This window comes from Auxenochlorella protothecoides, assembly GCF_000733215.1.
Source record: "Auxenochlorella protothecoides strain 0710 unplaced genomic scaffold scaffold18, whole genome shotgun sequence".
Lineage (NCBI taxonomy): Eukaryota > Viridiplantae > Chlorophyta > Trebouxiophyceae > Chlorellales > Chlorellaceae > Auxenochlorella > Auxenochlorella protothecoides.
This window is the reverse complement of record NW_011934213.1, coordinates 767,738-779,108: the sequence shown is the minus strand read 5'-3', so window position 1 is coordinate 779,108 and position 11,371 is coordinate 767,738. Positions and strand designations below refer to the sequence as shown.

Sequence of the window (11,371 nt, the reverse complement as noted above, 5' to 3'; positions counted from 1 at the left end):
TGCGATGTGAGATGTACCTCCTAGTATTCTACCTTGTGGCAAACCGAAGACTGCATATACCTGAAGTTGCCGTCCCTGTTGCCTGCTGAGGGATAAGAGGCCTCAGCGGAAGGGCAGGCAGCCTCGCGAGTAATGGCATCTCAGGAAGCCGCTCCTCGCTATGATGGGACAGAGCCCATCGCATCTCGCCTGAGAAACGATGGAGGTGGGTTACCGCAATCCGTCCCCGCTTCTGACTCGCCTTTTGTTTTCAGCTGGCGCACCCTGCTCCAGCACATGGGGTGAGATCCGAGTGGCATGCATGGCACCATGCTTCAGGGGGTATGGAGATGTTCACCCTTTCCGCATGATGCGTGTGGGTTGATAGGGATCGATGCATACTCTTCGCGACCCCATTTTGCTCAACCACGCCATGCCATACCCAGGCCTGGCTTCCTCATGTGCATCGCCTTCATCGATCCTGGCAATCTGGAAGCTGATTTGCAGACAGGGGCAAGGACGGGTTACATCCTATTATGGGTTGTACTCGCCAGCACCTGCATGGTGAGTAGCATGGCTGGGTGGCACAATCTAGTTTCGAGCTCGACTGCGAAAGTACAAGGTGCTTGCCGGCTCTGCTTGCTCTCAGAGTCACAGTGAGTGTGCCTTGTTTGCTCTCACACCATTCACAGTGCCCGTCTTGATTACCATTTGTCACAGCTTTCCGCACATTGGCCCTCCCTGTCCTCCATTGCTGCAGGGCATGCTGCTGCAGGCCCGAGCATGCAAGCTGGGCGTCACCACTGGCAAACATCTCGCCACTCATTGCAGGTGTGTTTGGGTGGGCCAAAACGACGTGCATGACTTCCCCTGTAGTTTGGGAGGGTATTGGATTGTGGGAGCATCCTCAAGACCATCAAGCCTGCTGAGGACGAGCAGGGCGAACAAGTATCATCTCCCTCACAGCTCCGTCCGCTGCCTGACACATGCCTCCACAGTCCAATGCACCCAATCTCAACTGCTACCCCTCTTTGCCTTCCCCAAACTCAGGGCCCAGTACTCCCCCTTGGTCCGGACAGTACTGTGGCTGATGGCTGAGCTGGCCATTGTGGGCTCGGACATCCAGGAGGTCATCGGCACCGCCCTCGCGCTGTCCTTGCTATCTCGCGGCCACATCCCGGTCTGGGCAGGTGAGGGTAATGCAGAGAGAGAAACCCGAAGGGGTGTGAAGTCACATCTTGGAGGCATGCTCCCCCCGTTCCTCAGGGCATGTGTCTGAGCAGTGCATCCCTGGGCCCCTGCCCCGGGTGCCGCTGTGGATGAGCTACTGCCTGCCTCATCTGCCATGCCTACGACCCTGGCGCCGACAAGCCGGCTCGATCCCGGCCGCAATCTTGTCTCCCTTCCTTTGCTCAACCCACCGCCCTGCACCGCACTCGCCGCGCAGGCGTCATCCTGGCCGCCCTCATCGCCTTTGCCCTCCTTGTCCTCGAGAAGGCCGGCGTGCACTGGCTGGAGCGCACCTTCCAGGGCTTCGTGGCGGTCACCATGGTGGCCATGGGCGGCCTCTTCTTCATGGCAGACATCCCCTACGCCAAGGTGGCAGAAGGTGCGTGCATGTGTCGAGTTTCGGAGCGGTGCTGGGGCAAGGCAGGACGTAAGCTGTGTCGTGGCAGGCCATGAGATGCGGTCAGTGGGCCCTTGTTGCGGTGGTCCTGCGAGCGCCTTTCCAGCGCCGTTCGGCTACACGCAGACAGATCCATGCCATTTCTCTCCCACCCCCCCCTCCCTCCAACCCAAAGGCCTCTTCATCCCGAGGTTGCCGCGTTCCACCATTGCCATCGCGTGCGGGCTCCTGGGGGCGATCATCATGCCGCACAACCTGTTCCTGCACTCTGCGCTCGTGCACTCCAGGCAAGCGCCTGGTCCGGGCGAGGCTGGGTGTTGCCAGGGCCTGCGTGCACTCGGGGCTCTTGCCCCTGAATGCATGCTGCTTGGGAAGCGCTGTGCGCCCAAGACTCCACGGCTGCGTTCGAATCTGTGTGTCCGCACCCCGCCAGGCAGCCACCACGCCCCAACCCTGCCACACTGATTGGACTTTTCCCCGAAAGATCCATGCGTATTCCACTAGTCTACCACTGCCCACACATACAACGACACCCTGTAGGCCGCTGCCCAACGGAAAGATCGTGTCGCGCGGGGACAGCATCAAGTACTACAACATTGAGGGGGCTGTGGCTCTCATGGCCACCCTCATCATCAACATCTGCGTCATCTGCGTCTTCTCAGCCGGCGTGCACGGCCGCCCCGAGGAGGAGGACATTGGGCTGGCCAATGCCGGCGAGTTCCTGGGCAGACGATACGGCAAATCCATGGCGAGTCGGGCTGGAGGGGGCGCAGATGGCGGAGGCGATCTGGGGATACAAGAGGAGGGGGTCCACACGCCAGCCATTGTGGACCTGTGTGCATTGTCACTGCCCTGTATCTTGCTCAGAGGACCTCTGCTGGGATGCTGACAACGAGCCCACTAGCTGACCCGCTTGACGCCCTCCCCCTTCCACGTCCCAGGAGTTCCTGTGGGGAGTTGGCCTCCTGGCAGCGGGCCAAAGCTCGACCATGACGGGGACCTATGCCGGCCAGTTTGTCATGGACGGCTTCCTGGACCTCAAGGTTTGTGCTTGTGACTGTCTCTGGTGCTGCCCATCGGCAGCGGCGCGTCCTCTGTTCAAGCTGCGCTGGGCCTGCGCGGCCCTGTCTCTGCTGCTCATTCTGGCCACACCAGGCCTGCATGTCTCTCTGTCTCCCCATCCTGAACCTGGTGCCCCAAACCCCAACCCCCATCGCGCAGTTGTCGGCCACCAAGCGGGCCATGATCACGCGGGGCGTTGCCCTGTGCCCCACCATGCTCTTCGCCTTTGCCTCCCCCGGCATGATGGACGCGCTGAACCAGTGGATCAACATCCTGCAGTCCGTCCAGCTTCCCTTTGCGGTCGTACCCGTGAGTTGAGGGGGTGAGGGCCTGGAGTGAGTGGGGACACAGCAATGCAGGCTCTGCCGCCTACCTCCCTCGGCGTCCCCTGCCCACATCCCTTCCGTCCTGGAACTCAGATGCCCACCTTTCACAAACCCAACACACGCAGCTGCTGGTGCTGACCTCGGGGACAGGCGTTATGCCCCCTGAGTTTGCCAGCTCAGCGCTCTCCACCTACTCAGCCTGGGCGGTGGCCCTGGTCATCATCTGCATCAACTCCGGGACGGCGGTGGAGACCTTCATCACGGTCCTCCCGCCCGGGGTCCTGGCGGCCGCCGGCTTCGCCCTCTTCGCGGCAACCTACCTCGCCTTCATCCTCTTCCTGGCTGTCGGCCCCAAGCGCTCCGCCCGCCTGCTCCGGATCGTGGGCTGGGGCGCCCGCGACCCGAGGCCTGCGGGCGGCGCCGGCGTGGGCGGCAAGGAGCCGGTGCCGGACTCGGCGGTGCCCCTGCTCGCCTACCAGCCCGAGCGACAGTGAGCCCGCCTCTCGCAGGTGGTGGGCTGCAGCGCCTGGATTTTGCCGCCCGGGACATGTCCTGCACATTCACCTTGAACGCCTTGTGTGCGGTCCTCGGCAGGATTGCTTATTTATTGGGCCGACCGCCCCACTGCCCTGTTGGCAGCCTCTTGCCCGCCCCCGCAGCCAGCCCCATCAAGAGTCTGTGAACGAACTTCTGATCCTGGTGTGCTTTTCAGTTGAAAGACTATACAGCCGCTGTCAGGGATTGCAACACTGCAGTGGAAAATGCTCGCCTCCAGAGTGGTCTTGCCGCGCGACCATCAGCGTACAGCCACTCGCATTGCGTCCGCTCCACACATCCGCCAGCCATGCCGAGGGATACGAGAGGTGGGAAGGGGACCAGTGCCGGGCATGTACTAGGGCTCCAGGCCCTCGAGACACAGAGGCCCCCTGGGCTCGCAGCCCCGCCCTACAGCGGCAGCGTGGCCTCCTTCAGCCACTCCAGCTCCCTGCCCGACAGGCGTGGGGTGAGCGCTGCCAGCACCTTGGCGTGGTAGGCGTCCACCCACGCGATCTCATCGGCCGTCATCTCCTGCAGGCAGGGGAGTATGGTGGGTTGCTTGTTTGTGGGGCGGGGGCCTGCGGAGCGGATGGTACCCTCTTCGTCCGCGATGCCGCCCCAGGCGTTCAGGAAGGCTCCTGTCCGCGCTGTTTGAGCCGAGTCCTACAGCTCAGACCAGGATCCTTGGACAGGCAAGCCTGCCTTCCCTTCCGCCAAACGGCCCCCCCCCCCCCCCCTCCCTCCACACACACCTCCCTGACCATCATCTTTTTTCTGGATAGGCACTACGGTGAGGGGCTGTGCGGTCAGGTACTCCTGCCCGCCGAAGCGGAAGGGCGTCTGCGCCTCGGTCACCACAAACAGGTTCTCGATGCGGATGCCGAATGCGCCGTCCTCGTAGTACCCCGGCTCGTTGGAGCAGACCATGCCCCGCGCCAGGCCGGCGGTGATGTGCCAGCGCCCACTGATGCTCTGCGGCCCCTCGTGCACATTCAGCGCGGCGCCCACGCCGTGCCCCGTCCCGTGGCGGTAGTTGAGGCCCAGCTGCCAGAGCGGCGCGCGCGCCAGCGCGTCCAGCGCGCAGCCGGGCGTGCCCTCGGGGTACACCGCGGTGTCCAGCGCGATGTGGCCGCGCAGGACGCGGGTGAAGCAGCGGCGCTGGTGCTCGCTGGGCGTGCCAAAGTGCATCGTGCGCGTGACATCGGTGGTGCCGCAGTCGTACTGCCCGCCGGAGTCAAGGAGGAGGAGGGTGTCGGCGCCCACCCGCGCCGCGGTGGCCGGCTCCGCGCGGTAGTGGATGATGGCGCCGTGCGGACCCGCGCCCGCGATCGTGTCAAAGCTGGTGTCACGGTAGCCGGGCTGGGCCGCGCGCAGGGCCGTCAGGCGCTCGTCCACCTCCACCTCAGTCAGGCTGCGCCCCGCGCCGACCTCCGCCTCCAGCCACGCCAGAAAGGTGACCAGGGCGACGCCGTCGCGCAGGTGGGCCTCCACCATCCCCGCCAGCTCGGCGGCATTCTTTACCCCCTTGGCCGCGGCCAGGGGGGAGGGGCGCTCCAGCAGCACACGGTGCGGGGGGGTGGGGTGGGACTCACCCACCGCCCCCCCGTCGCCGGCGGCGGCGCCGTTGCCGGCGGCACCCGGTGAGGCGCGCCGCTTCTTGCCGCGCGGCGAGGCGCGCGTCTCGCCGTCGCCGTGCTCCAGCGCCAGCAGCGCCATGCGCTTCAGCGCCGCGTTAACCTTGGCCGGGTCCAGCCACACACGGGTGGAGGTGCGCCGCGCCTCCGCCGCCGCGGCGGCCAGTGCGTCGCCCACCGCCTCGTAGGCGGCCACGCCGACGCCGGCCTCGCGCAGTGCGGCCCCCGCGGCCTCGCCCAGCTTGGCCCTGTCCACGAACAGCGTGGCGGCGTCGGCCGTGACCAGGCAGTAGGAGATGAAGACGGGATTGTGTGCGACGTCGCCGCCGCGCAGGTTGAGCAGCCAGGCCACCTCGTCCAGGGCGGTGACCAGGAGGGCCGAGGCGCGGAGCGCGGCCATGGCGCGCCGGAGGTCGGCCAGCTTCTCGGCGGCCGCCACGCCCGCCCACTCCAGCGCGTGCGGGGCCACGGGCGCGGCGGGGGCGGCAGGCCGGGCGCGGCCCCACACCTGGTCCACGGGGTTTGGGGACAGGGGGACCAGCCGGCGCCCGCCCTCCGTCAGGGCCGCCTCCAGCTTCTCCGCGGCCGCCACCGTGTGCAGCCAGGGGTCGTACCCGACGGCGGAGCCCTCGGGTACGTTCTCGGCCAGCCAGTCCTCGATCTGAACAATACTCAGGATGTGGGTAGGAGCAGGGGGGGGGGGAGAAGGATGATGACATGGTGCACAGTGAACAACACGCCAGCCGCGGGACGGCATCGAGGTGCCAGAGCCGGTCAGCAGCGATGCATCCGGCAAACAGGCAGGCGGCCGGCGCACCTCGGGGCAGCCGGGGGTGCCATGCTTCATCAGCGTCCAGCCGCTCTCCAGCTGCGACTCCGCCTGCAGGAAGTAGCGCCCGTCCGTCCAGAGCAGAGCGGCGTCTGAGGTCACCACGGCCGTGCCCGCTGAGCCAGTGAAGCCGGTGACGAAGACGCGCCGCGCGTCGCAGTCGGGCGGATACTCCCCCTGGCCGCGGTGCATGGGAAGAGGGTTGGTCTGGACCCCGCCAATGCATGACACATGCCCCACAAACCGTGCACAGGCAGGAGCTTGCAGCGACAAATCATCCGCCAGGGGAGGCCTGGACTCCCGGAGCCCTGCTCGACAGCACACATCAACCCTCGCCCCTCACCATGTGGGCGTCCTCGGTGGGGATGATGAAGGCAGCCACGCCCTCCCCGTCCTGGGCCTTGCTCAGCAGGGTGCGCAGCTCGTCCAGTTTGGGGCTCGTAGATTCATTGGACGCCACCATGCTGCGCTGCCTGGTCGGAGCTGGCGAGGAGAGCGAAGCGGAGCACAGGAATCTCCCGGTCTGCGGTGGGGTTGAAATGGGCGTGAGAGAGACACGCCGTGTCCGTGATGCGGCCTCGCTGAGAGACTCCACGACCCAGGCGACTACCTTTGGCACCCACCTTCAGGGGGCTTGCGAGGTGGTGGGCTGCTCTGTGTCGGGCAGCATACGACGAGGAAAGGACCGGCTCGAGGGAAAGACCGTGCACAACCCTCAGATGAGGAACCACGCTGGAGAACAGGCGCATGCAGGAGATGTGCAGAGTGTGATTGGCGATTGGCAGAATGATCGGATTATGCTGAGTGGATTCACGACCCTTGGCCCGCGTGTCGGGGAGGACCTCCTGTCAATGCGATCCAGCAAAAGAAACAACGACAGAGTTTTCATGCGATTTGGGATCCTCTTCACGGCAAACGTAGACAGGTGAGAACCTAACATTTGAGCACGACTACTCGTCCAAGGGGTAGGAGCTCCTCTCCGTCTTCATTCCATGCCCATGCCCATGCCCGTGCCCTGACAAACTGAGGGTCCCAGTGCACTGTATGAGGCAGACCTAACTTTGTTCTTGCAGACAAGTTGGCAAGGGTATAGGGTGTATTCGACGGAACAAGCTCTGTACGACCTGGCGACCCCCCGATCGCCGCTGTGTTAGGCCCAAGGGTCAAGGGTGCCTCCTCAGGGCGATTTCTACTGTTAGCGAGATGGAGTTGCACATGGACCTGCCTGTCGCCGGACTGGGTCAGCTGGGGAGCTGGGTAGCTCCACAGCACACACTGTTCCCTTGAAGAGCAGCGAATGTACCGCAAACCCCTTTCCTCTGCCTCACCCCCAAGGAGATCGAGGACAAGGGTGCTTTGCCTCGAGGGAAGTTTTGAAATCACGAAAGCAAAACAACCATGTTCCACCCAATCATACATCTGGTGCGGAGAAGAAACAACACTCTGTTTTGCGTTCTCGAGACAACGGTAGTCACGCGCACATGTCCAGGGTGTCCTTGAAGTAAAGTGCGGACCGGTCATCCGGACAAGACGGATTAGACCCAGGCAGCTCAAGCGGAACACAAACTGTGCCAAGACTCCTGTAGAGAAATATCCACAAAACATTTCACCAATTGTGTAATTATTTGACTAGGAACATTCATCCGTCCGCCCCTTGTTGCCCAACAGCACGATGCGGGCAAACGGGCGGATCATCCATTTAGGTATAATTCTCTGCCTTCTCGGGATCGCTATCGTGTCCAGAGTGAGTTTGTAGGGATGTATTGACCTTAAATTTACGTAGAGCATTAGGGTGGACGAGTGTGCAGTAAGGCCCTTGAAATCGCGCTAAACCCCCTATTCCCGCGAACAGTAGGGGGCGTGCACCTCCGCATTCTATCCACTACCGGCGATCATGTGAGTTCGAGAAGGAGTGTTGCTGCATAAACCGCCTTTCCTCGATGCCGAGGGGTTGCAGTCGCCCGAGGGGCCTGCCCACGTTGTCGAAGTGTTCCGGATATTCCTTCGTCCCTTTGCAAAGCCTTTTACACCGAATTCTCAGATACGGACCTCAAGTTTACATGGTGGACATCGAGAGTGCAAACGCTTTCTGCAGGTGACAATGGTTTTCACAAAGGATCTTCTCCCTATAAGCTCTGAAATGGACACGATGACTGTCCAGCTGGTCAGGATATTTTACACACCTCATTGTGGGGAAGACCGCGGACCACCTCGCAATCAACGCTACCACTCGCCATCAGAGGGCAAAGGGCCTCAGCAAGGCTGGATCTCTGCGCGACACCACTCTGAATACCCTAGGACTGGCTGTTGATGCCATCAACGCCGGTACTCTGAAGGTGAAGACGGCCCGCTCCACAAAGATCATCGTGGCCGTGGAGTGTGTGAAGAATGGACAAAAGGCTTGCACGGCAGACAAGGACGGCAACATCGGCACTGGCAACAGGGGAAAGGACAACTATGGAGGAAAAAACACGGGCAACAACAACATAGGCAAGGAGGCCGGGTGGGGGGGTCGGCAAGCGGTATGGACCATGCATGCAAGCTCTTTCATTATTTGGATGCCCCCACATTGCTCCTTGCGTCCAGTTGGCATCAACGTCCTCTTCACCCACAGGTGTTCTTAACAAGGGCAACAGGAACTGGGGCTTCAACAACACAGGAACCGACGTCCATTGCAATAACTCCAAGGGGACTTGGATGGGTGCGAACAAGTGCGGCCTGCAGGAACTCCGCAAGAACGCCTACAAAAACTTCAATCCTTCACCACCTCCCTCCAAAAAGCCGTCTCCTCCTCCCACCAAGAAGTCTCCTCCTCCCTCCAGGAAGTCACCGCCTCCCACCAGGAAGTCGCCGCCTCCCACCAGGAAGTCGCCGCCTCCCACCAGGAAGTCGCCGCCTCCCACCAGGAAGTCGCCGCCTCCCACAAAGGTGTCACCGGCACCTTCTCCTTTCCCCCGCTCTCCTCCTCCGCCCCCTCGTCAGTTGACCCCACCTCCTGCATCCCCAACTCTAACCTCGCCTCCACCGCCATCACCCGTACCTGCCCCACCGCCTCCGTCCCCGTCACCCTCGTTCCCCCCTCCCTCCTCTCCACCTTCATCTCCTCCTCCCTCCCCTCCACCTTCATCTCCTCCTCCCTCCCCTCCACCTTCATCCCCTCCTCCCTCCACTCCACCTTCATCACCTCCTCCCTCCTCTCCACCTTCATCTCCTCCTTCCTCCCCTCCACCCTCGCCTCCGCCCTCGCCTCCGCCCTCGTCCCCTCCGCCACCGTCCCCTCCATCCCCGCCTCCACCCACACCTTTCCCGCCTCCATCCCTCAGCGCGCCTGTCCTGACCGTCCTTGCCAACGACGACCACACGAAGACCTTCCCAGTAAAAACGGATGGCTTGTATGCTGCAATCATAGAGATATACCAGTATGACACCCCGAAATACACATGGAGCAGCCCAGATTCATACACGCACACTGAAACCCCAAGCACCGTCTTCATGATGGTAAGTACATATTGCTTCACCGTCAAGACAGCAGATGCTAAGGGCAACAAGTCACCGGACTCCAATCAGGTCTGCCAGAAGGGTTGAACAAAAAATGAGCTTCTCTGTGAGGTAGTAAGTTAGCTTAGCTGTTGTGATGGGGCCACTTGAGAAAATGATGCTCCTTCCTGCTGTAATTTCTATAGCAACCATGGCTCAGGTCTTCGCAAGGCAAGATCTATGCAGATAAATGGGCGGGAGTTGTCAGATCCAGCAAGGGTTGAGGGGACGAGCAGTTGACTCTGCTCCATCAAGGCACGGAATGTGAGGTGGTCTTTCGTGTGCTGAGGATTCTACCCGGTTCTAACTGCTGGACCAGTAGAAAAGCAGGCTTCATGGGAGATTTGAGGGCCTGGTAAGTCATTCTGTTGTGAGCTTCATTGTGGTCCCCAAGGACCCCGCAGCATGCAGCAGCTTCCTTGAACAGGAATCTTGGCCATGCTTTTCGTTTCACTTCCATCATCGCGTACACTGGCGTGTGAATATAGTAGCTCACCCGATCCTGCAAACATATTCAGGTCTTGCAAGATCGTAAAAATCCTGACCTCAATCACAACCAACATTAGCATCCTGGCAAAAGCGTAATTTCCTAGTTGTGTCTCGGGGAGATCAGACGCTGCCTTACCTTCCGCGGAGGGACGGCACGTGCTGCCATAATCCTCTCTGATTCCCTCCACCGGAGTCTTAACCCATACTGCACAGCAGTTCCTAGGGAACTGCCGGCGATGGGACCGGCTGCATCAGTGCTTCCATGGCCGTCAGCCATCTACGGATCACTGATATGCACTATTCACCCCACCAGTGGAGCTAGAAAGTGGCAGGACATTTTTGCATCAGATGAGAAAGGGAAGGTGTTAAGTCTGCTGCTGAGGCACTGGCGCATCTGTGCGATGGAGAGCATATAAAGGAGTCCTGCATACCCGATGACCCCGCCCGCATGACACACCGCCCATCTCCCATGGCCAGAATCACACCACAGACCACCAGCTGTCTCCCCGCCAAACAACACCCCGCAGTATGCTGGGCAGCTCACCACGTCACTGCCGCCGAATGGCAGCGTGTTGCCCCCTGGTCCCCACAGTCGGAGATACCCCCCGCCCATGGCAAAGCACGCTAGCCTCCGCTGCGGGATGGGAAGGACATTGTGTGGGTCAGAGGCACGATCTTATGGTCACGTGGCAGATCTAAGTTTTGCCCATCAACCTCCCCCCCACTCATCTTTGACTCCGTTTCTTGGTAGATTCAAAGTTGCTCCTTCGATGTTGCTCCTCCGATGTTGCTTCTCGATGAGTTTGTACTGGGAGTAGGCAGGAGTGCGTTGCGAAGGGTGTGGCAACAGACTAGCAGCCTCGCGAGCAGGGGATGGACAGTGCTGACCCGTCATGAGCCCACGTACATCGCAGACCATAACCAGCTGCCACACCAACACGGTCGACTCACCCGTTCAATATTGTTCCGCTGCGGCCAATCAAGGAGAGGGTACGGAAGCAGGATGACACCATCGTCGATCATTGACTGCAAGGCGACGAGATCGGCAGGTGTCGACCCGTCACGAGCGACCAGATCCGCAAGGGGGGCGGTTCGGAGTCTTGCACAGTAGGACGAGTACTCGAGGGCTGAAGATCTTGATGGACACCCCACTGGGCAAAGGGAGACATAGATACCAGCTACTGTGCTATGCAGGGACACTCCAGCACTGCCCATCTGTAATTCGGATGTGCAAGGGCCAATACCACTCACACCACTGCATCCACCTGCCCCATGGATGCAAGAGGTGTTGCGCTGGAAGGGCGTTCCTCCGCATTGCCACTCACGGCGCGCTTCACGCGCCGTCTGGTTT

The 11,371-nt window shown here is 61.5% G+C and overlaps 2 protein-coding genes across 2 annotated transcripts; one reads left to right on the top strand and one right to left on the bottom strand.

The window, feature by feature from the left end:
• Positions 1-199: 199 nt before the first annotated feature.
• On the top strand, positions 200-3,488 carry F751_1911 (Metal transporter nramp1-like protein; the record flags this gene model as incomplete). Its single annotated transcript, XM_011399618.1, has 9 exons — positions 200-205; positions 740-810; positions 1,030-1,169; positions 1,427-1,588; positions 1,782-1,920; positions 2,147-2,358; positions 2,564-2,649; positions 2,828-2,977; positions 3,120-3,488. 9 exons carry the CDS (start codon positions 200-202, stop codon positions 3,486-3,488), a joined length of 1,335 nt encoding a protein of 444 aa, XP_011397920.1.
• Positions 3,489-3,939: 451 nt separating this feature from the next.
• F751_1910 (Xaa-Pro aminopeptidase 1) lies at positions 3,940-6,457 on the bottom strand (the record flags this gene model as incomplete). The annotated part of the gene is made up of 5 exons (XM_011399617.1): positions 3,940-4,062; positions 5,344-5,613; positions 5,704-5,826; positions 5,983-6,171; positions 6,338-6,457. The coding sequence occupies 5 exons, from the start codon at positions 6,455-6,457 to the stop codon at positions 3,940-3,942; spliced, it is 825 nt and encodes a 274-aa protein (XP_011397919.1).
• Between the last annotated feature and the right edge of the window lie 4,914 nt (positions 6,458-11,371).